General features: G+C 44.3%; 2 protein-coding genes across 2 annotated transcripts in view; both read right to left on the minus strand.

The window, feature by feature from the left end:
• Window positions 1–779: 779 nt before the first annotated feature.
• On the minus strand, window positions 780–1,790 carry LOC311111282 (relaxin-3 receptor 1-like; the record flags this gene model as incomplete). Its single annotated transcript, XM_084153997.1, has 1 exon — window positions 780–1,790. Exon 1 carries the CDS (start codon window positions 1,770–1,772, stop codon window positions 780–782), a length of 993 nt encoding a protein of 330 aa, XP_084010123.1. The 5' UTR covers window positions 1,773–1,790.
• A 2,276-nt stretch (window positions 1,791–4,066) lies between these two features.
• Window positions 4,067–12,751, minus strand: part of LOC311111127 (E3 SUMO-protein ligase PIAS1-like) — a 92,299-nt gene continuing 83,614 nt past the window's right edge. Inside the window, exons 10-15 of the mRNA XM_084153815.1 lie at window positions 11,950–12,086; window positions 10,679–10,868; window positions 9,679–9,818; window positions 9,067–9,107; window positions 8,628–8,933; window positions 4,067–8,417 (exon numbers count right to left, since the gene is read on the minus strand). Coding sequence (XP_084009941.1) covers window positions 8,325–8,417; window positions 8,628–8,933; window positions 9,067–9,107; window positions 9,679–9,818; window positions 10,679–10,868; window positions 11,950–12,086 — 907 coding nt within the window. The 3' untranslated portion in view covers window positions 4,067–8,324. The remainder of the gene's footprint in view (window positions 8,418–8,627; window positions 8,934–9,066; window positions 9,108–9,678; window positions 9,819–10,678; window positions 10,869–11,949; window positions 12,087–12,751) is intronic.

A 12,751-nucleotide genomic window follows, 5' to 3' on the forward strand; every position in this document is an offset into this window, starting at 1 on the left:
CAAGACTGTCATGTTTTTCGTTTTCCATTTTGACATGAAACACAATAATGCAATCATTAAGGCAACGGGGTGAGATTAAATATGGGTGTTTATTTGAAACAAAAACATTTTTTTTGCATGAACACATTTTAGGCAATATGGTCGTTTTCAATCTATGAAGTTCACATTCATCTGTTACCATAGGCATAACATTTACACTTCCCTCCCATTGCATGTAATTTGTGAATTTGTGACAAATGCCATTGCGCACAATGAAGACTTGACGTGCAGCTGTGATGGATGACATTGGATCATGGGTACGTTTCTCTCCACTAGGCTACAATTATGATGGAATGATAGACGATATCTAGTCTGCCTCGGTTTCTCTATAGTTTAATGATGACTGTCTGGGCGGTTTCTCTATCGTTTAATGATGACTATCCGGGCGGTTTCTCTATCGTTTAATGATGACTATCCGGGCGGTTTCTCTATCGTTTAATGATGACTGTCCGGGCGGTTTCTCTATCGTTTAATGATGACTATCTGGGAATACAACAGCACATGGATAGGAGGAACCATAACAGGCAGAATTGCCTCATGCACAATTTGGGTAGCCATTGGATACTGTATCATTGTTCCCTTTTGCGTTAGTGCTTGCCCATGCCTATTTTGTGATTTTTTTCTCCATCAGAACATACTGCTTTAGCCTATTATAGTAGACCCTTGTCGTGGCTACACCATGCAACAGGGAGCGCGTGCGTAATGGCAACGGTAACCGAATCTTCCACTGCGTAAAGTGACTATCCGCGATATAACAAATCTTTCAGTTTCTTTCTGAACTCTTCTCTCATTAGGCAATAAATGACAGGGTTTAGACAGCTATTGGCGTGCGCAAGGCAGACAGTCACAGGGAATACATAAGTGTGAACTATGTAGTAAGATTTATCCCAATGCACAACATTCAATTTCACAAGGACGCCCCAGAATGTGATGGCGTGATTTGGCATCCAGCAAAGAAAGAAGGACAGGACCACGATGGTGACAGATTTGGTGACTTGTGATCTTCGTTTGGTGTTGTTTGTTTTCATACTGCGGTTGCGGATGAATCGCAAAAGCATGATGTAACTGACTGAAACAATGGCCATGGGTAAAACAAATGCAAATATTATTTTCTGAAGGTGATAAACTGCTAACCAATATTGCCCATCAGGGAACTTAAGCAAACAGAGTTTTTCCCCCGCTACATTGGTCACCGTTGAGAATATGGATGTTGGTGCCGTCGCAGCTGTTGCGGAAACCCAAAGAACCACGCAAATCCATTTGGCAGAGCAGGACTTTTGCCTAGTTCGATCCTTTAGAGAGGAGGCGACGGACCAGTATCGGGTGACGCTCATTGCAGTCAGAAAGAACACGCTCGCGTACATGTTCATAACGGTGACGGAGCTGATGATTTTGCACATGGCGTCTCCAAACGGCCAGCTGAAGTCGAGTGCGGTGTCCACTGCCCAGAACGGCAGAGTCAACACAAACTGGAAGTCCGTCACTGCCAAGTTAAGTACAAAGAAATTGATTCTGGATTTTTTCCTCTCTTGTTTCACTCTGATAAAGAAGAGCACCAGTAAATTGCCCACCAAGCCCACAGCGCACACCACCGAGTAAACGATGCAGATGAAGACCCTCAAAATCGGAGTCCCGTCCGCTGTCACGTCGATGTCCTCTAGGCTACTGAACCGGTCCAGGTCCGACAAGGACCAATTCAGTAGGCCTACACTACTGTGGTTTCCTTCAGTCATTGTTTCTGTTATTCAATTCGAGTGTTTAATCTAGGCTATCCAGCTTCAAATCATGGTTGTAGTCGCTCACTCTGCTTCCAATACATCCTCAGGTTAGTTTGAAAGAAGAGCGCAACGATTGCTCTGCGCCATTCCCATCATCGCATAATCACACACTTTGACAATGTAGATGTCTTGGTGGGGTAGCTCAGAGCGTCTTGACAATTGCAGTTCTTACAGGATTTATATTGTGACCGCTTCTAGATGCCCTACCCTCAACGCACAATGATTGGTGCCAATGTTTGATTGACATTAGGTTATAGCCTATATTCCCTATTTGCGTCACTTTCTTGATATTGACTAATAGGCTACGCTGCGTGTAATGGTTTTTATAAGGAATAAAATGTGCTTTTCTGTGCAATAGTGATTAGGCTACTCAGCCGAGAAATACAGTATTGGTAGGCTTAAACCTAATAAACACTTTTGTATTGATTGGAAACATTATTTAGATCTTTCTTCGACCATCCCATGTAGAGATTGAGTAAAGATAATACACAAATAAAAGCTTCACCAAAATAGACATTGGGTAGAAATGTTATGACCAACAGAACCACACAGGCGTACCTGCGCGGGCACATACCACGCTTTTACGCATTGTCTCTGAGTGCAGAAACATTAACTTATCCTACTGGATATTCCATAATCATTGACAATTGATTGAGGACTTTATCTCCACACGTGAGGAGTGTGTGTAAATAATTAGCATTTCATTAGAATTCCAAAATACTGCGTAATAGAATCATGTAATCTTCATCTCCCTCCCTGGAGCTGATCAGCCGTCTTCCCACAGTGCCCCCGACATGTCCGACCCACAGGGCTATACCAAGGCCATGAGTTCAGGTGAGACATTTCTAATTGTAATTCTAATTTTAGTTTTAAAAGTCAAAACTTCAACTCAAGATAAAAAAAATAAGAATATAATTTGTTTTATGGAAGAAAAATGGAGGTTATCTCCATTTCCTTGGAGCTGGTGAATAGTCAAGTCCAAGTCCATAGATGTTGACAACACCATCGCCAAAGCCTCCATTCAACCCCAGGTACATGTGGGTGATGTTTCAACCCAAAGTAGCAAGGCCATGGTCCATGTAGTTGATACCCTCTATACCAGTGATGGCTCAACATTGCATCTGTAGCCAAGCAGAGGAAGAAGGGAAGTGGCTGCTTCTCATCACTCTGGAGAGCGGTCTTTCCTCTTCACTCCAACTCAATCTACCCCCCAAACCCTTTACCCCACCCCCCAAACCCTTTACCCCACCCCAATCCCTTTCCCTCACCCCAATCCCCATAATTTCACCTTCAGAAAACTTTTCGTCATTGCATTTGAATGCCTTTGTTTTTCATTGGAACCACGACACATCTCAAATTAGGGGAATTTTCATAGTCACTTTACAGATAAATACATTGATTTTTTAAAAATATTTCTATTTATCATCAGAGATCATAGAACTCACCACAAATGCAAGTATTTAGTAGTTCAACTACTTGTCAATCAATAACTGAGTAACTTTAATTAAACTGTGAGGCAACTGAGCTAGAGAAGCAAGCAGGAGGGCAACGACGACCTTCAGAAACTTTCAACAATAAAGAAAAGATAGCCAATGCAGTTCCATTATCTCCATGTTTGGATGACAAGCCTTCCCACACATGGCTCCTCCTAGATGGAGTAGTATGCGTAGTTATGAGGTTTCCCCGCATGCTGCTATAAACTGTTGGATTCCATAACGAATATGATCCTTTTAAATCTGTTCAATAATATATGGTGAAGTATTTCCATCTCATAACGTAACTTCTAGAATGGTGAGATTGTCATAGTGCCAGAGTGTTGGGTACTGTTGGAGCTAGGAACACAAGCGTTTCGCTACACCCGCAATAAACATCTGCTAAATATGTTTATGTGACCAATAAAAGTTGATTTGATTTAGACGCTGCCTCATCCAACGCAGACTGCGAAACGAGTGTCTACCGCCACCCAGTGTATGGTTGTGGTAATAACACACAATATTGTATATTAACGTATTTTGTATGCCACTTAGGGGACATGGGAAATGAAACATGTTGCCATTCCACATTAGTATTTAATACTGTATGTATATTTTCCTGATAAAGAGGTTGAAAATGCCACAGATTAGATTAGATTTTGACAAGCTAATATATGGTACACATAAAATGGTGACTAGAGACAAGGAACAAAATATGAATGATCCCATACCTTGAATCTATTTGTTTGTGAACTACAATGAAGATAAAACCCATAGTTAACAAAATGCTTTTTATTACATCTAAACTCCTATACATAAACAGACAACATTCAATAAGTAAACAATTTCTTCCAATGCAAGTAATAAATATTCTGTTTTCACCTCGTACTTTCTACAAACTGACATCGGTCTACTGTACAACGTTTCATCTTCCTTGAAAAGCCTTTTTATTCTCTGGTTGGAAATATGAAAGCAGAATCTGGGGGTTAAGGCAGTGAGTGCAGATGTCAACTTATCCGTCTTTAAATTAATTTAGTAAATCTGACCTTTTTAGGTTAAGGTCCACTTTATTGTACAGCTTTTTCTATCTAAAAATATATAAATGAATTTCATCTCATGTTTTTGGATGACGCAAAAACACAAACTAACACTGGAGGAACTAACACTGTTGAAACACATGGGATAGGGGGGAGGGTGATACGGACGTCATAATATTACCAATGGGGGGAGTGGGAACGGACTTCACAATAAGGCCATCCCATGCCCACGCTAGGCTACACGTAGCATTTGAAATGGGAACACATTCTAAGACGTCTGCTCTCACTTTGTCTTTAAACCCACAAGAGATATCTCCGAGATCTAGAGCAATGACATCAATAACAAATCAGAAGAAAAAAAAAAAATATATATCAATCATTCAAATAAATAATGACATTTGTGATTGGGTCACCTCCTAACCTCTAACCCCAAATCTTTGTCTCACTTTGTTGGTCTACCCTAAAACAGGGTACCCTAAACCAGCGTTTCCCAAACTCTGTCCTCACACACACACACATCCATGGAAATCAAACAAGTGTAAAAATAGATCAGATATATATATATATATATATATATAGATTACAAAATAAATAAAATACTGCACAACATTGTTTATACAGAGAGGTCTGATGCTATCAAAAAGCCAATGGTTTAAGAGCAGGAGAGAGAGAGAGGGGGGGAGAAGACAGGAAGGGCTCCATATCGACTGGCTGCAAAGTTGACCTGTTATTTGCTCTGGTTCAGGATACTAGCTGGAGAGTGATTGGGGAAGCTGTCGCAAGCGATTATCTACCTCAAGAGGGGAAAGTTAATTAGGCTTGAAGTGAAGAGCCGTGGAAGAGAAGAGGACAAACACCTTGAGAGAATGATACTGCAGAAAAGCCTGACTGGCTACAAAGAAACCCAGCAGTGTCTGGGATACGGACAGACAAGGAAATGTCAATGACTTCAACAACAGTCTCTCTCTCTCTCTCTCTCTAAAACAAAGAAAAAAAAAGCATCTGCTTTTGACTGTAGGTGACGGTGATTATTGTGACTATCCCTAAAGCAGGGATGTAGGAAAGTTTTAAAAGTCAGTACAGTAGCCTGAACAAACCCTGTATTTTATTTTCATATTGTCTATGTTGGCAGAAAACTAATTCAGCAGGAAAAAGTCACAAACATGGCTGTCATTGCTTCGATTCCTGACACAGACTTTCTTCAACATCTTCTGAAAGAGCTTACGTGGCAGTTGTTGAGTTCCAGTGGATAGAGTCTCCTGTGTATTTAACCAGCAGTGACTGTCTAGTCTGAGCCTAGTCCTATACCTTTACATCCTCACTGGAAATTCACTCATGCTATTATAGTTCTATGTTCACTATCTATTTAGTATATAATGGATGGAAACTTTGTGTAAATTCCTCTGTCTCTATGTTGTCTATCACTAGCAGCACCATTTCACCTGGTCACATTCTGACTGTGTAAATGTAGTTGGTGAATAAAGGTGATTCTGATTCTCTTTCATGACACAGTGCCAAAGGCCATCCAGCTTCCTGTTAATAAAATAAATAAATGTCCCCATCACCTAGACTACACAAGTAGTTCCATCCTCATCCAGCTCGGCCGATTCCATTTGACCTCAAAGTTGAGGTGGATGGAAACTGTCTCTCATATTAGTGATATTCCCATAGACATAACTACTGTGTTGTAAATACTGTCTTTATCTCTATGGGTACTCCTCTCTGTCTCTATGGGTTCTCCTCTCTGTCTCTATGGGTTCTCCTCTCTGTCTCTATGGGTTCTCCTCTCTGTCTCTATGGGTTCTCCTCTCTGTCTCTATGGGTTCTCCTCTCTGTATCTATGGGTTCTCCTCTCTGTCTCTATGGGTTCTCCTCTCTGTCTCTATGGGTTCTCCTCTCTGTCTCTATGGGTACTCCTCTCTGTCTCTATGGGTTCTCCTCTCTGTCTCTATGGGTTCTCCTCTCTGTCTCTATGGGTACTCCTCTCTGTCTCTATGGGTTCTCCTCTCTGTCTCTATGGGTTCTCCTCTCTGTCTCTATGGGTTCTCCTCTCTGTCTCTATGGGTTCTCCTCTCTGTCTCTATGGGTTCTCCTCTCTGTCTCTATGGGTTCTCCTCTCTGTCTCTATGGGTACTCCTCTCTGTCTCTATGGGTTCTCCTCTCTGTCTCTATGGGTTCTCCTCTCTGTCTCTATGGGTTCTCCTCTCTGTCTCTATGGGTTCTCCTCTGTCTCTATGGGTACTTCTCTCTGTCTCTATGGGTACTTCTCTCTGTCTCTATCGGTTCTCCTCTCTGCTATGAGTTCAGCTGCAGTGTCTCACAAACTACCAGGTGAAAACAGAGAGGAAGAGTGTGTGATAGGGAAGGATACTTGACTGAAAGCAATGTAGCGCCCAGATACACCTGCATTCTGTCTGTGTGGGTTGTGTTCATTTTTGGCATTGTGCAAAAGGTGACAACAGTGGTTGAATAAGCAAAACCAAAGCAAAACCAGAATAAAACGAGGTTTCAAATAAAAGCGTAAAATTGCCGTGGAGTATCATTTTTGGGTTACATTAAGTACCTTACTGTAATAGATTTCCATACAAATGGGCAAAAATTGCTTTTTAGGGAATAAAACTTTCTCAAGCAAGAATGTTGCTAAGACTGTCTGGGAGTGGTCTGAGTGGGAAGGGTGAAAACTGAAAACTAGCTGTTATTGGCAGAGAGGTTTGGAAGTCTCTTTGTTATTGGTCTATTAACCAATTTACCGCATGGTAATGTCACCATGGAAAGCCGAAATTCCCGCCCATGCAAACCTGCTGATTAGAAGGTCCTGTGTAGATTGCATTTTCAACCAGCAACTATCGGGAAATAACACTGATCACATTTTTTCACACTTTTACAGTGTTAGTTTCGTCAGCTGTTGTACAATATGATACAAAACACAGGAAAAACAGAATTCTGACTGCACTGGGCCTTTAAAGAGGTGAAAAGCAGAAAAGTCTAATATTACCCAGCTAGCTATGCACTCCCCACAGCATCAACCTGAAGTCCTTAGGGAATGCATATTTACATTTACATCATTTAGCAGACACACTTATCAAGAGACTTATTCATATATCTTACATATATAACTTAAATGCATAATACAAAACTAAATTGTACGGTAACAAACAGTCAACCAAGGGAAAATATATTGTCCTGGAGAAGAAATTCAACTGTGACTTCAAATGAAGAGTTGAGAGAGATTGATAAGTTGAAAATGTCAGGAGGTAATGCCATGGATGTGTGAGGAGAATCCCCATCAGATCAAATACGATAAGAACCAAATAAAAGTAATGAGATATTAAAGTTGCAATTATTAAGGGGTAACGTATGTATAGCTGTGTGGATGGGGACATATCTTCAGTCTCCACTTCAAAATAGCAACAGAAGTTACTTACGGACAGAAAAAGTATTCAATTAATTAATATACAAAAGTAAAAGAGAAAATATACTTTTTGTTCTCTGTACACAGCGTTGCTCTTTTCATACTAAAAAAGCCTTCCTCCGTTTTTGCACGGCTAGCGTTTCTGGTAGGTACCAGCAGGGAGCTGATTTAGGTTCAGTCTAGTCCGGCGACTTCAGAGATGAAGCCCAAAGACCTCTCTGATATCTCACTGTTCTGGAGTCAGTCTAGTGGAATGGCGTCAGGGAGCCAGCTACGAACCAATAACTGTTCTGGAGTCAGTCTAGCAACACTAAGGTGCCAATCCCATCCATCTGTGGGGTGTGACTTTATAACGGTTCCTGGGTCAGCCCAGTCAAACGACACCCCGGGACCGGCTCCGCCACAGACAGCTACTCCACTGTTCTGGAGTCAGCCTTAACGACACAACTCAAAACCAGAGCTGTAGAACTAAGTGGGACCGTTACAGACTGTTTCTGGGTCAGTTTAGTCACGACTGCATCCTCCATTAAACAACCAACAAACCCTCTGTTTTCGGAGTCAGTCGCTAGTCGCCCGAACAAAATCGTCAGTCTAGTGAGATCACGTCGGGGACGGCGCCGTAGAGGGCTGCGGCTGCCACCACTTCACTACTAGATCTACCTCCTACGCCGGGGTGCGGCTGCGAGGGCGTGGAGTGCGGCTGCGAGGGCGTGGAGTGCGGCTGCGAGTGCGTGGAGTGCGGCTGCGAGGGCGTGGAGTGCGGCTGCGAGGGCGTGGAGTGCGGCTGCGAGTGCGTGGAGTGCGGCTGCGAGGGCGTGGAGTGCGGCTGCGAGGGCGTGGAGTGCGGCTGCGAGTGCGTGGAGTGCGGCTGCGAGGGCGTGGAGTGCGGCTGCGAGGGCGTGGGGTGCGGCTGCGAGGGCGTGGAGTGCGGCTGCGAGGGCGTGGAGTGCGTGCTGTGAGTGTCTCTCAGGCTGCTAGAGGATACTAGGCTACTGCTGCTGCCACCGCTGCTGTTCCCTCCACCACCACCACCGTTGACGGGCGCCAGCGAGCCGGAGGAGGGCGCCCCAGACTGGTCCAGGAACAGCTGGGAGGAGGACGAGGAGGTGGTGTAGGGACGGAAGTGGTTGAGCAGGAGTTCGTGGTCGTCTGAGGCAGAGGCAGCAGCGGCGGCTGCCATCACCATGTTGTAATGCTATAGAGGAGGACAAACAGGTATATTCAGTTATATTCATCTTGTGATCAAACCCAAGTTCTGGGTAAGTCTTTAGATGTTATAGTGTTGCCTTTAAATGAGGCCTATAGGGGGTGTTCCACATTAAACATACCTGATGATTGTCCCCTTGGAGAAAGGAGAAGAAATTCAGATCTGTGAATAAAACACGGATGAAACACAACATTCAGTCATTCATTTCATTCACAACGGACCATGATCAGTACAAGTTCAACTGACTCAACCAGACACGTTACTGTTTACTGTATACAGGGACATTCTGGTCTCCACAGACCCAGAAGAGGCTCCTGAAGAAATGTGTCCAGGTAGTGTGTAGTAGTAGAAGGTTGGCGTGTGTGTGGTTGTGTAAGTGTGTGTGTGTGTGTGTGTGTGTGTGTGTGTGTGGTAGTGTATGTGTGAGTGTGTGTATGTATGTGTGTGGTAGTGTGTGTGTAGTTGTGTAAGTGCGTGTGTAGTTGTGTGTGTGTGGTTGTGTGTGTGTGTAGTTGTGTGTGTGTGGTTGTGTGTGTGTGTGGTAGTGTATGTGTGAGTGTATGTGTGTGGTAGTGTGTGTGTGTAGTTGTGTGTGTGTGCGTGTGTGGTTGTGTGTGTGTGTGTGTGTGGTAGTGTATGTGTGTTTGTGGTAGTGTATGTGTATGTGTGTTTGTGGTAGTGTATGTGTGTGTAGTTGTGGTAGTGTGTGTGTAGTTGTGGTTGTGTGTGTTACCTGTGAGGTCGTTGGGGGTGTGGTAGTATGGACGGTAGTCCTGGATGAGGGGAGGTACAGGGGGGATGTAGCTGGTGTCCACAGACGGCATGCTGGGGGTCCGGCTCACTGGGGACACCTGGTGGTGCAGGTTCAACACTCTGCAAACAAACACAGGGGACAGACATAATATTAACACACACACACACACAGCACAGAGATAGAGAGAAGTAAAGAAACAAACAAAAAACCTAAATATTAGAAGAAAATGAAAGGAGAGAGGAGAGAGGGGAGAGGGGAGAGGGGAGAGGAGAGAGGAGAAAGGGGAGAGGAGAGAGGGGAGAGGAGAGAGGGGAGAGGGGAGGGGGAGAGAGAGAGAGGGGAGAGGAGAGAGGAGAGAGGAGAGAGGAGAGAGGGGAGAGGGGAGAGGGGAGAGGGGAGAGGGGAGAGGGGAGAGGGGAGAGAGAGAGAGGGGAGAGGAGAGAGGAGAGAGGAGAGAGGGGAGAGGGGAGAGGGGAGAGAGAGAGAGGGGAGAGGAGAGAGGAGAGAGGAGAGAGGGGAGAGGGGAGAGAGAGAGAGGGGAGAGGAGAGAGGAGAGAGGAGAGAGGAGAGAGGAGAGAGGGGAGAGGGGAGAGAGAGAGAGAGAGGAGAGAGGAGAGAGGAGAGAGGGGAGAGGGGAGAGGGGAGAGAGAGAGAGGGGAGAGGGGAGAGAGAGAGGAGAGAGGGAGGTGAGAGGAGAGAGGGGAGAGGGAGGTGAGAGGAGAGAGGAGAGAGGAGAGAGATAGGAGAGAGGAGAGTGGAGAGTGGAGAGAGAGGTGAGCGAGGAGAGAGTTGAGAGAGTTGAGAGAGGTGTGAGGTGAGAGGTGTGAGAGGTGAGAGGGGTGAGAGGTGAGAGGGGGGAGAGGTGTGAGGTGAGAGGGGTGAGAGGTGAGAGGGGGGAGAGGTGTGAGGTGAGAGGGGTGAGAGGTGAGAGGGGGGAGAGGTGTGAGGTGAGACATGTATTGGAGGATGTGGGCCTCACCCCTTGTTGACGATAGGAGGCGAGGTGGGGGACAAGGAGGCGCAGGGCCTCTTGAGGGGCGGTTGGTCATCATCGTCGTCCTCTGAGGAGCTGTCCAGGGTTAGGTCGATCACCTCCACCTTCATCCTACTGCTGCCCCCGTTGTGGGACGACGAGCTCCTCTGCTCCCCTGCCGCTGACCGATGCAAGCCTGGGGGAGAGAGACACGGGAAACATGGCTTCAATCAATCAATCAATCAATTGTATTTATATTGCAAAGATTTTTGCTACACAGTGATTTCCACACCAGCCTAGAGCAAGTGGCAGTACAGTGGCATAGTCATGAGACGTAATAATGATTTGTAATGATATGAGAACAAGCCAGGAGAATATCAACTAACACAACCCAGAGATACTGGGTTTGTAATGATATGAGAACAAGCCAGGAGAATATCAACTAACACAACCCAGAGATACTAGGTTTGTAATGATATGAGAACAAGCCAGGAGAATATCAACTAACACAACCCAGAGATACTGGGTTTGTAATGATATGAGAACAAGCCAGGAGAATATCAACTAACACAACCCAGAGATATTGGGTTTGTAATGATATGAGAACAAGCCAGGAGAATATCAACTAACACAACCCAGAGATACTGGGTTTGTAATGATATGAGAACAAGCCAGGAGAATATCAACTAACACAACCCAGAGATACTGGGTTTGTAATGATATGAGAACAAGCCAGGAGAATATCAACTAACACAACCCAGAGATACTGGGTTTGTAATGATATGAGAACAAGCCAGGAGAATATCAACTAACACAACCCAGAGATACTGGGTTTGTAATGATATGAGAACAAGCCAGGAGAATATCAACTAACACAACCCAGAGATATTGGGTTTGTAATGATATGAGAACAAGCCAGGAGAATATCAACTAACACAACCCAGAGATACTGGGTTTGTAATGATATGAGAACAAGCCAGGAGAATATCAACTAACACAACCCAGAGATACTGGGTTTGTAATGATATGAGAACAAGCCAGGAGAATATCAACTAACACAACCCAGAGATACTGGGTTTGTAATGATATGAGAACAAGCCAGGAGAATATCAACTAACACAACCCAGAGATACTGGGTTTGCAGTCTTTTGTTCCAGCTCTGTTCTAACACACATTCTTCTACAAATCAATGTCCAATGAGCAGAGTAGTGGAATCAGGTATGTTAAAAGCTGCAGGGCTGGACCAAAAGCCTGCCCTTACACACCGCCTCGCTCACCTTCCACTCCGTTGTTGTAGGAGGCTGACGAGACCTCCTGTACTTCCTTCTTTGTCCTCATGGGGGCCCAGTAGCCATCCTCCTTAAACTGGATCTCATCACAGTCTACACAGCTGTTCAGGATCTCCATGAACAACCTGGACCACAGAGACACAGTAACAACAGTCTAGAGGTATATACTATACACGCAACGTTTTCATGTTGTGTTGCATGTATTTTGTGTTCCAGTCCATTATATGTACAGAGTTATTCATGTTGTTTAATTGTTGTGTGTAAATACATCTATACACTACATATTCTATAGTATAGAAAATGCCATCTTATTTAGCTCCTGCAGGAATGAATAAAGTATTATTGAACTGAATAGAGTGGACTTGTATACAGTAGAACTGAGAAGGATGTTTATGTACGTACTGTGTGTCAACTAGCAGAACCCCGCCCTATCATTGGATCTGATTATCTGGATTCAATACCATTTCATCTTTGAAGAACACATACCACAGAACCTTTGACTCAACAACCCCCCCAGCAAAGCACAAATTCATGCTGCTAATGAACTATTCTCAACTTCCTGTCATTTTGCTCAATGCCAATTGCTCACCCAAAATGTCACCCTATGGGTGAATACTGAATGTGTGCAGAAAAATAAGTTGGTTGCAACTGGGGCCATGTAAAGAATTGTTGGGCTACCCATTTTGAATCCACACGTCGCCATTTTACGTGACCATAAAAGTCTGAAACTGGGCACAGAAAATAAAACTAACTAACTAAACCCAGCTGAATATAAAGTGGCCAGTGGCAT

Source organism: Coregonus lavaretus (genome assembly GCF_964263955.1).
Source record: "Coregonus lavaretus genome assembly, chromosome: 37".
Taxonomy (NCBI): Eukaryota; Metazoa; Chordata; class Actinopteri; order Salmoniformes; family Salmonidae; genus Coregonus; species Coregonus lavaretus.